Here is a 21,323-nt window from a genome sequence, read left to right on the forward strand (position 1 = left end):
CAATATCCCAAATGCTACAGCAAGTGTTAGGCTGTAACATAAACAGAGAGCAGAGAGCGTATCACAGGAGGAACAGAGAACCACAGATCCTGGTTTCCTTTTCTGGCACATCGTTTTATCTTTGTATTCCTTCTTCCCATTCATTCTCTTCAGAGCTATTTGCTTGCTGTGATGGCTGACTTATGTTGCTGCTGGCACAAAGATTATCAGACCAAAAAGTGAATGGCCACTGCATGCCATTTAATATTGCTGTATTATAAAAATAGATGGAATGTTTGATGCAATTTATTTTCTTTTAAATACATATACATAATTCTCTAACTTAGGAAACGGTGAAAAGAAGTTTGCTTTACCTGCACTACTTTGAAGTGAGTTTGTATAAGCATCTTCTCATTACAAGAAAAACTTTTCAGAGAGATCTTTTTTAAAATCTGCATGTGAATTAGTCTCCATTTGTGACTGAAGTGATTAGCAATTATACAGACATAGAAGATACTAAATCTTTCTCAAAGAACAGAGAGCAGTGCCAGGCATGCTAGCATTACAGGTTAACCAAGCATAACATTAACTTCTTGTGGCTTCAACCTGGTGTTTCGGTTTCTTTTTTTCAGCAATAGAAAATCCATTTCCTTTCCTTTGTTCCCATCTGAGAATTCTAAATACATCTGTTATATTTAGGCTCTAGAATGGTGAGCTATTTGTAACTACAGGGAAATTTTGAAATTGGTCTATTCTCCCAACCTTCTGAAATGCTTAGAAGGCAAACTGTGTCTTAATAACTATATCAATATCAACAAGAGAAAGAAAATAGAAATACGAGGGTTCAGCTTAACTCTGTTTGGCTGTGAGAGGACAGTGAAAGAGTAGCAGAAAATCTAACAGCTGAGAGCATTAAAACTGTCTTAAAGCCTCCAGTGAAACACAATAAAAGATTGAATGGATCACAACAAGGAGATCACTTGAGCTTTTTCTGAAGCACACACATGTAATTCCTTTGTCTCTAGTGTCTATATGCTTTACAGGGAGATGGAATTCCATTTCAATTAGCGCACAATTGTTACAAAGAATTTATCTGGCTGGGTTAGTCACTGTCACTGACCCAATCTATCAGACTGCTTCAGAATCAGCTTAACACCTGTCCCTGTCTGACCTTGCTTTAATGAAGCAGATTGGATTACTATGGTATACAACTGGAAAAGCTGTAGTGGAAATGATATAGTTGTATATTACAGCTGTTACTATTGAGAATCTCCATATACTGTTCCATTATCACTTACTATTGGAATTAGAGTTGAGCTTAATGCAAAGTTCTCTCTGTTCTTCATATTTTTTTAAGAGTCATAAAACTCTTCTGTTATGTTTTAAAGGCACAAAAATGCTTGCTTGTTTTTGTACTTTTTTTCCAGTCCAGCAGCTATCCAGCTTCAATCCATAGCTCCTTGTATTTGCTTCTTTGCCAACCCACAGCTATGCAGTCCTAATGATTCACCTGCAATAATAACTTATTCTGAAGAATGATCCAAACCTACTGCTTTTTCTGTAGTGTTTGTGATTCTTTCATGATCTTCCATAATTCTTCCCTTTGATTCAATGCATTGTTAAGAGATAGCAAGATTAGAAGCACAATGTCATCCCTGAAAGCTATCTAGCATTCAGAAACAAGTCCAAAATACTGATCTATCTGGAATTATTATTTTTGCTTATATTTTGATATATTAGATGGCAACTTAATTATAAGATGCTGAAACAATAATACAATTTATTATTTCTGTTACAGTTCCATCATATTCCACAACAAGAGCTGTCCTTTTATTGTGTACACTCTAAATATGACAAGCTTTGTCCCAGAGAACTGCATTTAAATAAGTTATAGAAACTGATAAGGAAAATATTATTTTCATTGCATATTTAAGTAACTGAGATGGAAGCAAAGGGGCAAACACACAAAAACATGACAGCTTACAGAGTAGGTATTTAAAACCTAAACATGTCTTGTGCAATTTCAGAGTGACACAACAACTAAAAAAAAACCACCAAGCCCTTATTGAGGGGGAAAAAAAAAAAAAGAAAAAGATGATGTTTAATTACTGTGATCCATCTAGTTGGACACTGTATCTTTTCCATGTAGGGAATTAGTACATAGCTATAGAATGTCTCAGCACAATCACCACAATCTGCTTCCTAATTGCATTTGCTAGAAATGGATAAGGCTGATTTCTCCTTCTTAGTCAGTGTTGAATGCTATAATATGATCTTAAAAAAGATATTAGATGTATGTTTTTGTGTCTGTAATGTTAGACAGTTACTTATTCCAGTGTTATTATTAAAATAGTGATATTTACATTTTGGTGCTTGGAAGAATGAGAATGAAATACTTAATATGCTTTGAGCAAAAACCCCATTTTGCATTATTCCATCTCTTGTTCTCAATTAAATACATTTCCTATAAATAAACCCTCTTTATTGAAGAAAGACATTCATTCCCACTGTTGGAGTGGGCACATACTAAATGTGGCACTGTACTGCTGTTGTGCACAGTACATGTTCTGATGTGATTTTTCTTATTCTCAGAAATAATTGCTTATTTTTGATGGAACTCAAGAAATGTATGCTTTCCTGGTAGTGGGGGAAGATTAAGTCAATCAAAACTAAACATCTGTTCATTCTAAAGGGATATAGTTTGCATAGTAGATTACATTCTCCTCTCATATTTTTCCAGTTTTCCTGTATTTTCATAGACTTTCTTTTTTATTTACTTTAGTTCATCTTCATTCTTTTATCCCCCTCATTCTATTTTTATTTCTCTTTCTTTCTCTGCCTTATTTTCATTTCTCTCTTAGCCCTGTATATTTCCTTATTTTTTCCCTACTCATCTAGGACTTCTGTTCCACAGATTGGGGGATGTGTCTGCCTTCATTCTAACAAATGTGTAACAGCTGTATTTCCAGAAAGAGATCTGCAGTGTCTTTTTGTTTCTTATCTTAGTCACAATTTCTAAAACAATATTCCTCTTTTCTCTTAGGCCTCAGCAAATTTCTTACAGCTGACCATACCCTTTGATTTTCATTTCCCTCTGCATGGTCATCACAGTATTTGTCACCAGTCACTGCCTATTCTTAGCTACCTGACAAACCCCATAGCCACCTTTGGTTTTCCCCTGCTAATCATATGCTGGATGGAAAAAAAGATCCAAACATGATGTTTATATTTCAATACGTTGTTAGACAACGTATAAACACATACCTTCTGACCAATATTATGTAATTACCCAAATAATTACTTTATGGAGTAAATACATTTATAAATACTCTTAAGGGATAAAATGTTTTCAGCAAATATTCTTGTTTAACATAGTATGTGTGTACTTTCATTTCTTGCACCTTCATCTGTGATGTAAATATAGGAGATAAGAAGGGAAATGGATTTCAGTTCACTGCATCCTGCCCCAGCCTCCTAGAATATAAATTCATTTGAGAACTGAAGAGTACTGGCAAAGAATTATATAATGAAGTACTACACTGTAATGGAAGACTTCTCTTTCGTAATTGTTCTCATAGGACCTCACCTCTCTTTCTGGGTTTCTTCATCTCTGGTCTCCTGCATACATGTGTGATTTGCTTATTGACTGTAATAGGATTAATTATATTGAGAGCTCAAAGATGCTTCGCACCCCACTACTTGATAAATAACCTCTAGCCCTTCAGAACCTCTAAAACTGGGCAAACCACACATGGCAAAATACCATTTTTCTTTATACTGTTTCAGCACTTTCAAGGTTGAGTGGAGAAAAAATAATAATTTCACACCAACCTAAAAGAAACTTCATAAAGCTGTCATAGAGCACTCTGTACAATTCTGACCTTTCAACCCCTCAGAGATCTGCAAGTTCCCTTTTCGTAACATAGTTCTCAGCTTTTCTCCAGTGAGAACAAGCAAGCAATAGTAGAAGTGGGAAAAGCGATAAAGGGCTTTTCTTAAATTGTTCTTCCCTTCCAAAATTGAAAAAGTGTATAATCAGAATACACGATTAAGTACAAATTACAACATACACTGCAGATATTTAGGAATATTCCTCACAGAAATGTTTCTCAGGTTTTTTAAGCAATGCCTTGTTTCACTGAAACTCCTCATGTGCTTCATTGCAGTTTACGTGCAAAGTGCTTTATGGGCCCAGACAGCCAGGCCCTGGTTATGCTCTTACAGCTTTACACGTGTATATACAGATATACAGTATGATTTATGCTGTTTGATAAGTCATTCCTCACTCAAGGAGAAAACAAACAAACAAAAAAAGAATACAAAATGGCTGTTTTCTACTGTGTTCAATTTGTTTCAGAAGATGCTATTTTGTTTAAAATTCATATTTCTGTTTACCATAAATGTAGTTATTGCTCAGAAGTATTTTAGAAGACTGGAAATAAATGCAGCGCAACTTGCCATTGCCAACTGTTATGCCTATGTATCTAATCATACATAGACCTCTGGGTCTATGTGACTATTTGTTCTTCCTCATGTCCATGATTAGGTATCTCAGCAGTTATCACATGATGCTTGGATCCTTTTTGCAAGGATAAATAATATATTTTAGCCCTCAGATACAACCTGAGGAGACCAGAAGAAGGGAAAATTTTGTCTGGAAATGAATTCAAAGGAAAACACACTCAATTCTGATTTGTAACTGCCATGACTGTAGGTAGCAGCTCTGGCAGTGAGTTTGAGGATCAGAGCAAAGACATTGAACATGGATGTATGTGATTCAAAAGACACTGAGGAGGGACAAGGCTTGACATGAAGTGTCACTACATGGGTACATGGAACTCAAGTGGCAGAAAAGGTAGGAAAGTGCTGGGCTTTACTTATGTTTGTTCTTCTCTTTCCAGACTAGAGATCCAGAAGTAGCAAGTGGAAGGATGGAATGAAGGACTGGACCACTGGAAGTAGGTAAGAGACTGGCAGAGAAAGGATGTGGCTCCATTCTTTCTTTGCTGTAATAAAGAAATTAGGCAGGAATGCATTAGCACTGAAAGTCATCCTTACGATGGCTCTTAGCTTCTCAGGAGTTAATCTCACATTCTGATCCTTATTACCAAGCATTTCTATCTCCCGCACAATAAGCTTCACTGTTCTTGCGATTACATAGTCTGTCAGAAGATGGGCATTAACAACTATCTTTTACTTAATGGCTACACAATTAGAGGATCTAAAGCTTTAGATGGTCTATTTACTCATTGGTCTTAGCCACTTATATGACTGAATGTAAGGTTCAAGCTCCTGAAGCATTGAAAAACATGAGTTGGATGTCAGCATGCTAACAGAAGTTGTCCAGTTGACAGGCAGAAACAGTACAGTAGAGATTAGGAGTAGTTGCTGATAGGAAAAGTTTTATTTGCTGCTTTGCCCTTGCAAAGAGAGAGGGAGAGTAACTTGAAGCATCAAATGAGATGCAATGCCTACTTAGTTATACAGAGGCAGTTCCTGAGCAAAAGAACAAAGAGGAATTGAAAGAATAAGTTTTGCAGATTAGGAACTGAAAAAGGTACCAAATTCATATTTTCCTCTTTAAAGTTATTATCATTTGGTTCCTCCTAACCCTCATGCCCAAGGCCATCATCAAAGCCAATGAAGATTTCAGGTTCTTGCCAGAGTTTATTCTACATCAACCATTACTTCCCCCTTCTTTACTGCCTTGAGAAAAAAGTTTTATTTCTCAAACTCACAACATATTAAAGGAACACACATTTCTTTCCCTCTTATATCCTGTCTGGCATTGTCCCATGGCAAAGATGAGTGCTTATGGCTCCTGGCCAACCTGCTGGCTGCAGGATACAGGAGATGTGCCAGGAGACAACCACCAGACATGCCTCAGGCCTGGGGCTCTCCTGCTCTGTGCAAGCATTCACATAGGCTGTAATGAAAATGTGAGTGTTTTTGATCTCAGTCCTACACTCTTAACACACAAAGACCAACGCAAGCACACCTTCTGTGAGCAATGAAACATGCTGATGCCCAAAGCGTCTGTGACAAATTTGGCCAATGTGTTACTTTACATCTTCTCCCATGGATACACAGGAACATGTGTACACAAACACACATACCAGACAATTCCTTTGTGTATGGTAGCTAGGTGGGTCCCAAGATGTACATGCTACAGAAATGTGAAAAGCCTGGCAAGGTGTAGGAAGGCCTCCAGAGAAGGTAGTGAAGAGCTTGTGGTCAGCACATGGCATTGTGCCTATGTGGGATGCAGCTGATGCAGCCTGAAGAGTTCCTCAGGATTATTGGTGTAGATGGGACGCCAGGCCATTAAATCATTCTCAGGAACAAGGGTTTCTTTGTTTTGCCTGAGGTAAGCTAGCAGGTATCTTCAGCGAAAATGTGTGGGGTCTTGGTTTCAGAGCTATGAAAGATGTCTTTTTTAAAAAGAAAATCCTTGTTAGACACTAATAATGTAAAAATGGCTAAGGTGATTTTCTTCAGCTTCACTGCATGAGTCACACTTGGGTTGACACTAAACATCAGCTTAAAAGGAATTATTTTGAAAGTTATAATGGTGTTTCAAAATGAAAGCCTCCTACAACTCCAACTAGAAAATCATGACTGATCTCTTCAGTACAATTAAATGAAGCATTTCAGAAACTTCCATAGTATAAGTAAGTGATGAATGAAATGAAAAATCACAGTCCACTGAACTGATAATACCACTGTATGAAAACAAAGTATCTTCAGGGAATAGCTTTATTTAAATGTGCTGATATTTATGTCCCCTCTTTTCCTTCCTTGAATACAAACAATTTAAACAATTTCCCAGACAAAGCACTTAAGGAACAACCCCTTCTAGCACACTTCTTCACTCCTCCTCCTCTTTCTTTCTCTTCCTGTCTCTATAGAGACAAATTCCTGTCTCTCTAGAGACAGGAAAAATGTTGGAAGGATATGATCCAAATCATCTTCTTTGCTTCTTCTGACAGTGATTTTTCAAGTGCCCTACTGAACCCCAGTATGGGTGAATCTCAATCTAGAACTGATTTACTTGGACATTTTTTTGCTTTGGCCATAGCAGTAGTTGCCTGAAGACAGATCTGAATTTGTAAAAACTCCCAGGAAGATTTTGCTACATTTATTTGAGTCAGGTGCATAAAAATTACAAATGTTTACCTGAAATGTAAATTTTTGCCAAAGCTCAGAAGGAAAGAAAAGCACAGTATATGAGTAGATACTGTTGGCATATTCAGGAAAATCTAAGTCTAAAGAACAAAGCATCTTTTGCAGTGTCTGTATATTGTCTGGGTTTCTCTATAGTATCCGCTATGGAAATGTTAGCCACATTTACCTCCTGTTCCTAGAAAGAGAGCACCGTGGGTTTTAATTATAGTCACTTCTTGAAAAGTACTTTTTAAATACTGTCATTATCTTTCAGTGTAAAATAAACTTTGCTGATGTCACCCTCTTACAAAGCAACTTTCAACGTACATAGGTCTGAAAGCAAGATGGAAACCCACAAACAGAATCAAAGAGGGAAATGGCAGCTTTGGGACTGCGGTGGAGGTACTGAAACAGCTGAAGTATCGAAGTAACTCAGTTTCATAAAAACATCTGAGATTAAAAAGACACTGTATCTCCTCCAGAATAAACACATTCTGTCTGACTGACATCAGTGAAGCTCTACTTGCAAGCAAAACTTGCTTGCAAGGCTGAGACAATTCAAACAAACAAACAAACAGAACAAACAACACCACAAATATGAGATAAGGAATTTGTGATAAATTTCCAGATTATAAGCAACTCAGCCATCCCAGGTCAAAACGTTGGAAGAATAAGCAGTCTCTGCCTGATGCCATATCCTGACAGGTATCTAGCGGTGCTGTGTAAAAAATAAGAGTTGTACTGTACTTCATGATTACAGTTCTTTTAAAATGCCCTTTTACATTCCAGAATTTAGATCTATAACTTTGTGCTAAAGTACAAATAGGTACAGCTCATGATAGACCATCTCCTCTTCCAGTCTTTAATAATAGCAGAATTTTCAGATTATCAAGGACCCTCTCCTCTCTCCTTATTTTACAGATGCTACAAAACATGTGGAAGCAGTGAAATAATGGGATCAGCAGAATGAAGCCCTTCTTCCCACCTCTTGGTGAGTACATCTTCCCATTACTTTTATCAGTAGTAGGCTGGCAACTCCAAGGCTCTTTTGAAAACAGTGGCATAAACTGTGTGTGGATAAAGATCAAAATACCCATGGTTTATTACTGCACCTACAATTTCCAGGAACCTTAGCTCTCATTTGCCAGGCTAATGTCTTCAAACAGGTACTTGAACTTAGGAGCAGAACTCTGTTGTCACTGTGGGACGAATCACCACAGCTCAGCCTATAAAGATCTCAGGGAGCTCACCAAGATCTGGAGGATTCTGGGTTATCTGATAATGTGCTGCCTTCATTTCACCACCTAGGCAGCAGTGCAGAGGCTTAATGTCAAGTACCAGGCTTCAGAAACGTTAAGCCTCCTTTTATATTGTTTAATTTACAGGCAAACAGCACACCATGCCATTTTAATTTGGATTATTTTTGGAAAAAAAGACAAGTTTGTGTTCTGCTAATGATCAGACTCATTTACCAAAAATAGCTTTTTAATATAGGACAATAGACTCTTGAGAGACTACAATTAGCATTGTTGATAAAACTGCTTGTGCTGCAAAGTGGGTTTCCAAATGCATACTCTTCAGGTAAAAGGGAAACTGAAGTACAAGTACACAGCAGTGCAAAAATAAAGTCTTTAGAGACGGAGCTGTATTATTTTTAGATCAAAACATCTTATTAGGCTATTAAATAAAAGCTTTGCATTTTGTCAGCAGCTGCTTTGGGCCATGCATAGAAATGTTTCCAAGTAATTTGTGGCCAGACAACACATGCTGACTTTGTTCGGGGATTTCGAATTTCAAATATTTGTTAAATGTCTACTTCTACAGCAAATAAACAAAATTTAGCAGCCCACATGAAGAACTGTTTATAGAAAATCATTCTGGTAAATGGTCTGTGTATCTGAACTATTTCATGGCAACAACAACATATTTTCATGGTTTGTATTCACGATGACAGTTATGTTGCAAATTATATTATGTTTGGATAATAGCATATACTTCTGTTATGTGTGCTCATTACTTCCACTCCTTCCCTCTAATTTTTATGCCTATTGCCATTTTCTAAATAATGGATACTGGAGTAAATCTGTTAGTATTCTTTGGTTTGATTCACAAATCCTCAAATTTCCTAATCCTATACCTAGTAAGCCCACTACAGAGAGACTTCTTTTTTTTTGCAGTTACATTTTGCATCAGCCTCCAGAGATGTGCAAACGATATGTTGAAATCCAGTGATTCCACTTTCTAATGCATCTCTAATGAAAAGGAGTCAAATTATAAATAATGTGCTTAAAGTTAGTTCTGACCCTAGGGTTCCATTTCTCTTGCAATGGTAACAGGCCATATGAATGAAGGTACTTAAAACTCAGCTGATGAGAAATGATGATTCCAGTGCCAACAAGGATACTGTTCAATGTTCTTTAGTGGGAGTAAGGGCAGCAGAACTGAATACAAGGGTAGAGATCTCATGATGGGCTACATCTTCTACAAAAACAAGGTCAGCCCAAAAGACTGGAGAACTTCCAACTTAGAAAAGTCAAAAGTTATTTAAATGAAAGTTAGTACATTTATGTGTTACAGAAAACTCATCACATGGTGAGTTACAAGTAAGGTTTGTATGCAGCTATCCCACAAGAACTGTCTCCTTGCAGTCAAGCCTTTGATTCCAGTTCTGCTTTTACCTAACTCAGTGAATGTCTGAGATCCAACAAATCTTTCCTTTGGTCCCTGAGAAGTTTTCCATCACCCTGAAGACAAAGCTAACTGCTGCCTGTTCCTTTATTCAGGCTCCCCAACCTGACACATCCTGCAGGACCAACAGCTCCCCAGTCTTTCAGATTGGCTATCAGGGAAAACTTCTCTGATAGAATGAATGGTCAGGTACTAGAACAGGCTGCCTAGGTCTGTGGTGGAGTCATAGTTCCTGGAGACGTTCAAGAAGAGAGCAGATGTGGGACATGGTTAGTGAGCATCGTGGGGACTGGTTGGTGGTTGGACTAGATGACCTTAGAGGTCTTTTCCAACCTTAATGATGTTGTGATTCTGTCTAAGAAAAAGTGTTATCCTTCCACATGGCTCCAATTTCACTTCCCTGTGATCCCTTAAAGGAACATAAAAATTTGTGAGCAAAAGTGGACAAGTAACTTTCCTTGTGGTTATATTTTTAAGTTATACTTCTACAAGCTAAAAAACTTGATTTCAAGTTATTGACAGTACCCAAAACCACCCATTTCCTTGATATATATCAGGAAAAAACTGTTGCCAGATTTTTCATTAAGACACAATGTACCTCTAAGAATAGACTTCACCCTGGTTTCTCATTACTTTAAAAAAAGTTATTTTTGTAATGTCCCTCCTTGCTTTTGTCTTTTACACAAATCGTGGTCATTTTTCTCTATATACAGCAAATTACTGTACAAGTAATACAAGGCAGTATTAACCCCCTTGGTGATCTCTTGTGGTAGCTCACAGTTTGATAGCAGAGGCCATAAGGACAGAAAGAACATATTCAGTACTGAATTGACTTCCCTGCCTATCTCAGGTCTGCATGCTATTAGAACAGCTGGCACTGTTAGAATTTTCATTCCTCCTTGCACATTGCCCAGAAAACTTGTTTGCTGCTAGATGTGAATCACTACCTCATTTACATATGAGCTAATATTTATGGAACCACCCGTATGTATCAGATAATCAAGATGTTCTATATAAATCCTCCTGATGGAACAGCAAGGTAGAAGAGGAAAATCAAAGCTGCTGTATTCATTCGTTAATTTTGTTGTAGTACTTCAAACAGAATAAAACCAAGTTTTACTCAGATGCATACAAATCTTGTAGCGAAGTGAACAAAAGAGAAGAGCATGGGACTAGTGGCAAAGAGCTTTAAAAGTCATTGTGCCTTTAACTTTGTAACTGAAGATTTTTACCTTTATCTTTGCAAAAGGTTCAGTTCTGTGCATTCACACTCTTCACAAATGATTTCAAACTGTTGCATCATTTTCATCATATGTTGTTACCTATGACCAAGGCAACTTCTGAATTTTAGGAACGATATTTCTGCATTAACATCCCTAGACTCTTTTCACAAGTGTATGGGAGATTGGTAATCACAGCCTGAACCTCTGATTAATCAGCTGAGGCAAGTATGGGGTCAGCTGTGGGAGCACAGGTGAGAGTGATGTAGCTGTGCTCCCGGGAGGGGTGGAGCTCGACTCCATCCCCTCTGAGACCTCATTTAAGGGCTGACTCCCACTGAAGCAGTATCTCTTGGAGATCACTCACCAGGGAGGACTGCCCCAGCTTCTTCAGCCAAGGCACCACCATTGGTGAGTTTTTCCTTTACTTATTCACTTATATCTTCTGTACATTTGTTACCATCTGTACATTAAAAACCAATACACACAAGAGTCTTTATAATCACAAGGTTGAAAGGGAGATCCTTCCACTTCTGTCTGTTTTTTTAGATGATAAAGTGGTCTAGTTCTCTTATTCTTCAAAGAGCCATAATGTGATATTTATTATGGGAGCAAATACTGCCTCAAGTTTGTGACCTAACACCAATTTGAATTCAAGCTTCAAATTAAGCTGGCAGGACCAAAGTGTGTTATCAGCATTTCTACTGGCCGACTTGATGCTCAGATCTCCATTTAAAGGCAGGTAGCTCACTCCTCCTTCTTTCTCTGCACTCTCTCCACCTGTCTTCCTCGACATACCATTTAGATTTAAATGTGCCTGCTGCATTACCAGCAGCAACCTCCTCATGAAATTCTGTAATGATACTACTAGGAATCAAGTATCTCAGTGTAACTGTGAGTAAACCTGAATGAGAGATCTTGCCAGTCTGAGTGTGTCAAGCTTGGCAAAACTAGTACAGTCCTTCTGAATAAATTGGCTCCTCAGTTCAACATGAAAAACTGAAACCTTGGCCTTCCAGACAAAAGAAGTTATCCTCTCCTTACAAACAGTAGTGACCATTTGGAAAGAAAAAACTGCACTGAGAACTGCTTTATGATGCTCATATGTTGTAGACTCAGACGTCAGACTGTGTAATTCTATTCCTTGGTCCTAGTTGTATGAGGAGTTTGTAGCAGAAAGACAGAGACATATGTACACTATCAACTGTAGAGTAAGTGGGATGTTCTGTTTAAGAAGTTGGCACAAATGTTTCTGATAAAGTGTCTCAAAATTAAGAGCAATATGAAAAATAATATTGGATTTCTTTTCAAGAAAAGTTAATTTCTGCTCCTTCAGAAGGTTGTGATAACACGTTACCAGCAGTATGAGTAGTCTTGATTTAAATGCAGTATAATAACCATAAGGACTTCCTTATTCAGTTCAAGAAAAAACGCTCTGAGCAAATAAAATTTGGTATCAGGCTACACTACACTGTCACACCCATCTAATAGCCTGATATTATTTGCATTTTTGTGATCTTTGTTACAAGTTACTTCTGAAAGCCCCTTTCAAAAACAGAAAAGTGTTTCCAGCATCATATTATTCCTATGAATCTTGAAGTGAATCCAATCTCACTTATGGGAGCTCTTTTTGTGTTCTTGACATGAAGAAATACACTATTCAAATGTCTCCACAATGCCCTGTTTGGCAAAAATGTGAATTAACATTACCCTACCTCTGGCTATAGGACTCTTTTTAAATATCTGCATGATGCCCTGAAAATTAAGAGACCCCAAAATCACTTCTGAAAGCTCATATAGTGTTAGGCTTTGGTAGGACCAAACAGAAGATAGTTTGGATTGTGGGGGGAAAATGCAACAAGCCAGTTTCGAGAAAAGGCATTCTTGTAAATGTGGTGCAGTTGAAAATCTCCTGCTAGTTACTGAACTGTTATTCCCCATTAATACATATATTGGATCATGATCAATTGCAGTTATCTTTTCCTGTCACCTCCAGGTTATCCTGCATCTGCACACTTAATGGTTCCCATCTTAAATGCATACAGTACATAACAGCAAAAGAATGTATTCCAGCTTTCCATTGTTTTTCAGCAGTCACAAGACTCCTGACAAACTTCAGATCTTACATATCTTCCCACTCCAGAATGACACAACTTGCACACACTTTGGTAGTAAAAGGCCTGTTCATTAGAATACCTTTTACTTGCTTATTTGCTACCTCCCATTATTTACTGAGCTTGACAAAGTTAGTTATGAAGCCTATTATCTTTGCAAAGATATAATAGAACAATCCCTATGGCCAAGAACAGGTTACAGTGTGAGTAACTCTTCTTCAAGTTGACTAAATTAGAAAATCCACATGGAAAGGAATAAAAAACATCTGCTTTGCTTTCTTCTTTTGATTTTCATTTTAGTGTATTGATATTGCCTGTATCTTTTGTGAACTAGATAAGTTATTTACAGACTCAGAAAAAGCACCATTGTTTGTTGTGTTGAGTGATGGAAAGAATGCCTCTGTCATTTAGGAACATACAGCCATATTGACAGCTTTTTCCAGCAGTATAGACTTTAATTGTAGTGACTCCATCGCATACTTTTCCTGTAATTCCTTCTGCCATCTTTTTTCCTCTATTCAGTTATTTTTAGATGAATCAAAGTTTTCTACTTTTCTGAAGAATTCAGTGACTTTGGGACTTCTACTCCTTGCAGGATTTGACAGCCTATACCTTGCAAAGACACAAATTGCAATTAAAGCAGCGAAAGTTAGAAGACTCACTGCCCACAGCCTGTTTTTGAAGAAAGCTCTTACGTTTCAGTACTTCTATTTCCTGTATCCATCCCATACTGAGCACAAAACAGGGGACCCTACTTGAGCCAAATCCCTAGCAAGCATCACAGATCTGGCTGGTGCTCACCCACAGGACTGCAAGGACAAGAAGTACCTAAAGCAGTGATAAAAATTTCTGCTCTGTACCTTGTTCTGTATACTGAACAAAATGCCTTGGAGCTGGGGACATTGCATGCCAGTGCCTACGTTTATTCTAGATTCAAAATAAATTACATGGAGGACTTTCTGGTATCTGGCTGTGCATACCTGTCTACACATATATGCTGAAGAAAACAAGCAGGGTTAGCAGAACAGCCTGCAGCATTTTCACCCATGGCCTAGAGGCAAAAGAGTTCTATTCTGAAAAGAAGCCACACAGGGCTTCTAGATATCATTAGGCTCAGGATATTGCTGTCAGGGTTTTCAGGTCAGGTAATCAGTTTTGGTTGTAGGAAGAGTATAGACACTTGGATGCTATTTAAAGTGCTGAAGACTTTATCTACAAGTTATGCACAGATTCTTCCTGTGAGCTCTCCTCAGTTCCCAGCCACACTTCCAGGAAACAGGAAATGTATGAGCACTTAGGGGCATCCATACATAAGGTAAAGCATAATTATTCATACTTACATGGAGCATGGTAAAATGTATCATACAGAGAGGGTAAAGAGAAGCATTCCTTGCGTATAAAAATCTCAGGAACAACAAAAAGTCACAGTACTATACTGTTTGCATGTGAACTGAAAATCCTCATCATTTTAAAGGAAGTCTGAAATACTCATACGTTGTTGGCTGGGATACAGACTGGTAAAGTTCCCCCAGAAGTGTTTCATTACTTATGTGGGTGTGGAGCAAGTGTTATAATTCTTCAGCTATAGTTTTATGTTGCTTTATTACTTTCTAAAGCAAAGAGTTATTTTTAAATTGAATTAAAAATTGCTACTGATGCAATTATTCAGTGGATACTTTCCAAAACAGGATTTCTGTAGTTATCTTGGGTCAGAATAACATGATGAATCAGCAGGCAAACAACACCAGATTAAATTCAATTAATTCCTTTTTGATGTTCATTCACCCACTAAGACAGGCTTTGCATCTTTCCCTTGTGATTCCCTGCTGATGTTCAAGCTCTCTTAAAAGTAACGAAATCTAAATGTGATATAATTTAATTCAGAGCCAGAAAAGTGGAGCTTTAAAAGGAAAACAAAACAAAACTAAGAAATGCCTTAAGTAAGTGGTTTATTGAGGCACAAATATTTCAGCAGTCTCAGTAACTCCTTTCTCCAGAGCTACCACTCATATCATGGATGGAGTATAACAAAGGTGATAGTGGTGGTGGAGGTATCAAGCTACCTTACTTGTTTAATCCTTACGAAATCTGGAAAGGTGGAAATACACTTGTCTATGTCATATCTGGTTTTACATCTGCCTGTAAGCAGACAGCTTCCTTTCTAAAGTGAGGACTTAAATGAGACAGAGATTCCTGAAAAATACATTAACATCAGGTCACCGTAATAATGATCTGTGAAGGTTTTTGTGTTGTGAAACAAAATGGAGATAAAAATCCCTAATAGTCCATAACTTGATATTGTTACGGACTTTTTCTCATGATCACCCCACAGTTCAGTCCTCTGTAGATAACAGTAAGACCTGTTCAGTCTGGCCTCTCCTTGTGCATGCTGTACAAAGTCGTAGATCTGCGTATTAGCATGTTTGCAGCCTTAACATTAATACAACTTAGAGCAGAAGCAACCAAAAAATAAAAAGCACAAGCAGCTCTATTCAGACAAAAGGTAGGTTGTGCTTGAATCTCAAACCCTTGCCCTCAAAAACACCCTTATCAAATACGTATCCTACTCAGGAACCTGTGTTTAGACATAAGGTGAAAAACTTGATTTGGTGCCTAGCCCTGGCACTATGCTGCTGCTGTAAAAGAGAAGCTGAGCCTTGCATATGCTGTCCTGCAGGCCCCTGTCAACCAGCTGCTTATAAACACAAGTGATACATTTTGCTGACACTTTGCTACACGTAAAAATAAATAAATAAAGGCAGGAGGGGAAGGAAAGGACAGTAAAAGGCATCCATTTCTGTATTATTCCAGGCCGTGGCACACTCCTTTGGAGCAGGCCAAGTGGGATGTGTCTGACCAGGAAAAAAATGTTTTGTGCAACAGAATCAAACTGGTCCACTTGTAGTCTCCGTGTTAAGCTCCATTTTCCTGCAAATTCAGGTGAAAAATGTGTCTGTCCCCGAGGCTGTGCAGCACAATCTCTGTGTGTGCAGCAGGCCTGCCAAATGCTGGCATTCAGTGACATGAGCCAATAGCTTATATCTCTGCAAGTGAAACAAATCAAAAAGCCTCTGGAATTTACTCACTTTATCCTCTTTGGATGGACTTCATACTTATTTTTTATCAGCTACATTTGTTTGTCCGACAAACTGTACTACCTCTCCACAAAAACCTTGCCGATTGGTTTGTAATCAACTTTTTGTATTAGATTAATTCAATAGTAGCATTCTTTCGGCTGTTTACATTTGAGTGATATCTGCTTTGGGAGTAATCTAGGGGTTTAATAATGAAAACCTGAAAACATTGAACTTCTCTGCTATCTCTGCACTGCCTAAAACAGCTGTATCTTTCCCTTCAGGGGAGATGTTACCAGATGACAAAGGCTTCTCAAACTATCCCAAGGAGCCATGTGGAAGTCCTGTTCATAGTTATCTGGAAAAAGAAGTTCACTTTCACCAGATCTTGTCCCTTCTCTCTAAGCAGGAGACAGCAGGACTACTAAATTGTGCTACAAGCTTTAAGTGTATCTAACAGCACACAGGGCAGTGGCCACGTTGAAACCATGGTGAATTTCATTCAGTTGTCCCCCGCTTTTGGATTTCGTGGTTCATCTCACATTTGTATTCTTTGCACTGGGACTACAAGGACTCTATCATCAGACATCTTCTCCCAGGTAACATAAAACATGCAAGTGTTTTCATCATACCCATGGAAAATATGAAGAAAAAAAAAAATAAGGCCCTGTGAAAGTGGCCTCTCATGCACTGTGGTTTGCTAACTCCTGTCCCACTACTTTATCAGAGGTACTCTGTTTTACAGAGATATGTCTCCCTGTGATTTGTTAAAACTTTCCTAACTACATAAATGTGAGAACAACAGCAGGTAAGCTAGAACCACTAACTTACAGTGGAGACACTTCATCATTCACATTTATTTTTCATCAGCACTTCTTGGTTTGCATATTTTCCACATACTCACTATTCAAAGACCACTAAACCTCTCGAGTTCAGTTTTGGTCTGTCTGAGCACTTCCACGACAGTTTAAGATGATTTATTTTTAAACAGGATTGCAAATCATGGAATTTTAAAATTCTTTATTGCCAAATGGTGAAGATATTTTGCTAATGAATTGCTGGCTTGTCTCCTTCTCTTCACAATATCACCCAACTTAACTATTCAATGGATGTGAGTTACAGAGGTTAGAGCATCCTGATGGATTGATAGATTTTTGATTTCAAGTAGGAAGTACGTAAGGGTTTAATGAATTACGATGATATCATCTTCAACAAACATTCAGTAGTTTAGGTAGGAATAGACAAGAGAATGATTCTAGTTTAAATGAGTAAATGAAAACCAGTCATCCATAACAGGCTATGTTCTGTTCAAAATGCACAGCTCTATCTCTTGTAAGTTTTTATGTGAGAGGGGGAATATAAAGGAAAGAAAAAAGTGAGACCTGCTCATCCCCATGATCAGCCCAGCCAAAGCCTTTGCTCAGCACATAGCAGTCAGCTCAAATGTTAAGCTAAGCAATGACAAGGAAGAAAAATGAATTATTCCATTGCTGCTATGTGAATCAGCCACACATCCTTATCTGGGTAAGAGAAATTAATTATGTTAACCTGTCTTAAAAAGGATATTAGAGATGGAGAGCTCAGACACGAACATCAACAATGATCAATGGATGAAAATGTTTTATGCTGTGAGTGTGGAAAAATGAAATGACCTATCTCAAAAATGACAAGGTGTGAAAAATAGAATAACACTGGGAAGGAAGATAAGTGTACTTGTATTTTCTTACAATACTGGAATTCAGTTAAAAGATGGCAAATATCAAAGCAAAAACAACAATAATGAAATCCTTTGATGCTGTCAAAATCTGTCCATAGATTTCATTGCTATAAGATGTTTTGCGGCTTTCACGTAACTGCCAGCCAAGCAGAATTCACAAAGTAGAGAACATCAGAGCAGAGAATTCTTACAAGAAATTAAAGTCCTGAAATGAGTAGAAACTGTCCTGAAATGAATGAAACAACCTCTGGTTATTGTTGGGCTCTTTTGAAGGACTTTTTCTCTGCAGAAACTCAGTGCAGAGTCCTTTCCAAAAACTTTCTGAAGTAGACAAGAGTCAAGGCAATTGTTTGATATTGGACTCTGATAAACTCCTGCAGTATAGTTAGGAAGTTATTTACTTTCTTCTAGCTGTGCTGAGTTGTAAGGGAAACAGTCTCCCTGTAGATGCTAAAATGCCCAGCACAGGATTTAGGCTGTGCAAAAGGGAAGTTACAGGCTGCATCTGATTTCAGATTTGATCTGAAGGGATTAAAGGAACATGTGAGCCTTTCTCTGCAGAGGAGAGCTTAGACATGGGCATATGTGAGATCTAAGGGACAGCCTTAACATCAGGAACACCGAGCTCCTCCTGCACCCTATCTACATGTTCTCATTGCTCCAATGCTCACCTGGAATAGTTTTTGGAAGAAGCTGTATGTCCATGAGAATATCCCATTTGTTGTTTTAAGGGGAACTGAAGATACATACAAAGAGAGGCAAATACTTCAGAGCAATTTTTCCTTCAGTCATAAGATTACTTGTCCAAAATATCTCTGCTACTTGAAACTCAGCTGTTCTCAGGTTGTACCAGAATAACGGTAAATACCTAATGAGCTGTAACTCCTAACCCAGCTCTGACCTGGTGAAACTCCACAAAACCCCTGTGAGTCACAGCAGCACCAACCTCAGAAACAGCTCAGCTCCTGCCTTGCTCTAATGCAGCTGAAGACACACGTTGCACATGTTACAGCAGCGACAAATGCCCATTTGCTTTATTTGTAGGCAGACACAGAAACTGCACACAGCTGTAAGGCTGTGACCTCCCAGGCTCTGTGGGGAGACCGGCGCGGCTAACAGGGCACCCAGCTCCTTCAAACAAGAAGCTGCAGGGCTTGTACTGCACTTCAGGCCGTTCAAGAGCCCCTTCCTTCCTCAGGAAAAATGGGGGGCAGAGGATTACCAGCAGGGCTGTAGCAGGGGTCGCTCACCTGTCGATGCTGATCACGCAGAGGGTCATGATGGAGGCTGTGCAGCACATGACGTCCATGGCGATGAAGACGTTGCAGAAAAGGCGCCCGAAGATCCACTCGCCACCGATGAGATCGGTCACGCTGACGAAGGGCATGACGGCCAGGGCCACCGAGAGGTCGGCCAGGGCCAGCGAGACGATAAGATAGTTGGAGGGCTGCCGCAGCTTCTTCACGAAGCAGACGGAGATGACCACCAAGCAGTTGCCGGCGACAGTCAGCAGCGTGATGAGGCTGAGCACGGCCCCGATGACAACTTTCTCCACGTTGCCGTAGCTGAGGATCTGCTCCCCGCATTGCGAGTCGTTGCCGGGCGCTGGGCTGGCGGCTGGCAGCGGCGGGGGAGTGCCGCCCGGACCGAGCTTGGCCAGGCTGCGCGGGGGCCACGAGCCGGCGATCATCCTCCCACCGCCCAGCGCCCGCGGCTCCTCCAGCGCGAAGGGCCGGAGGTTACCGTAGAGGTGGCTGCCGTTGAAGGCGATGACCATGGCGGCGCGAGCTGCCCATCGAGCCCCGCCGCCCGGCACTCCGCGCTGCCCGGGATGCTCCTGCTTCTCTTCGGCCGCCCGGCGCCGCCCGCCCCCTCGCAGCCTCCGGAACGGCCCTCAAGTTCCCCCGGTGCGGCCGCTCTCGCCCGCGACGCTCCACGGGCGGCTGCGGGGCGGGCACCGCGCCATTCCTTGTGCGCCTCCGGCCCGAGCGGCGGCGGCGGCGGCAGCGGCGTGCTCCGACGGCGGCTGGGAGCGTGGCGCGGGGAGCCGGGAGCGGGGCGGCCGCCGCTCCGCCCCCGCTCCCACCTCCCGCGGGCGGCGGGACGGCCGCGGGGTGCAGCGGCATGGGAGCGAGGGAGCGCTGCTCCGGATGGGGCGGCTCGTGCGGAGCTCGGCGGGTGCAGTACCGGGAGGGCGCGGGAGTGCCGTGCCCAGCGGGACGGTGCGGGCTGCGAGGGGATCGCCGGCCTCTGCGGGAAGAGGGGACCCCGGCGCTTCGTGGTGCTCTTCCAAGTACACGTGTCTGCGGGGTTACAGATCTTCAGGATTTAGATTTCTTCCCTATTATTCTATCAATATGAATTCCAGTATCTGTGTTTCCTTTTTTATTACTGATATTACATTGTTTTCAACTCGTTCACTACCCCACGTGTAATCCTTTCAGTAAAGTTAATAATAATAATAATAACGAAGCAATAGCCAACACCAACAAAGGAATTTATTTGAGCTACTGCTGGTACTGCAGAGATCCCAGAACTGGGACTCACGATTCCCTTCCTGGGGCCCCAGAGCTTTCTCAATTTTAGAGGTCGCTTCCCTACCTCCAAGCACAGCAAGGACTAACAGTTTTCAGAAGGGTGCCCACAGAGAATCACACTTGTTGGTATGCTGTCATACATCAAGTAGTAAAAGCATGAAACACGCTTGCTCCTTATGTATTTCTAACTGGAGAGACAAGCTAGATGACAGAGGAAATGGGAGCCTCCATATGGATCATAACCATTGACCAATGTCAGCGTTATCTGCAAGGAGTTCTTGGAGGTAAAGGTACTGCAACACTGTTTTTAGTATGCACAACAGAGAGAGAAGAACAGTGTGTGTGGCCCAGCAATAAGAGTGACCTGACATCGTGCAGCCATAAAATCCTGCTTTGAAGAAAGAGCTGGTAACTATTCAGCTATCTGATAAAACTCATTTGACACTCCTAGCACAGATCCACAGCAACTGAGGCTTCAACACATCTCATTCTCAATTTTAATGAAATCTTCCATTCTATCAGCATCTCAGAGTGTTGGCTCCACTCCTGTGAGCAGGACCAAGGGCTGGGGTCAGCCATGGGGAGAAGCTATCCCGGCACAGTTTGGGAACAGGCAGTACCCCCAGGGTCAGAGCATCCCTCAAGCAGTGAGCAGCACTGGTCAGCTCAGGTGCTTCCTTTCTCTGCTGCCCCCACATTTTGATTTGAGTAGGATCATAAAATAAGCAAGTTTCAAGTTATGAGATCTTACCAGACAGCTCTTTGAGCATTACAAAGCTAAAAGTGTTTTCCTGTTCAGACTTTTCCAGCACTTAGTGCTAGCTGCCTTA

General features: G+C 40.2%; 1 protein-coding gene across 2 annotated transcripts in view; it reads right to left on the reverse strand.

Annotated features, from left to right (window-relative positions):
* Positions 1-20,004, reverse strand: part of HTR7 (5-hydroxytryptamine receptor 7) — a 29,395-nt gene extending 9,391 nt beyond the window's left edge. For both annotated transcript variants that reach the window (XM_072340204.1, XM_072340205.1), the window contains exon 1: positions 19,207-20,004. In XM_072340204.1, coding sequence (XP_072196305.1) covers positions 19,207-19,733 — 527 coding nt within the window. In that variant the 5' untranslated portion in view covers positions 19,734-20,004. The remainder of the gene's footprint in view (positions 1-19,206) is intronic.
* Between the last annotated feature and the right edge of the window lie 1,319 nt (positions 20,005-21,323).

Source organism: Excalfactoria chinensis, chromosome 6 (genome assembly GCF_039878825.1).
Source record: "Excalfactoria chinensis isolate bCotChi1 chromosome 6, bCotChi1.hap2, whole genome shotgun sequence".
Taxonomy (NCBI): Eukaryota; Metazoa; Chordata; class Aves; order Galliformes; family Phasianidae; genus Excalfactoria; species Excalfactoria chinensis.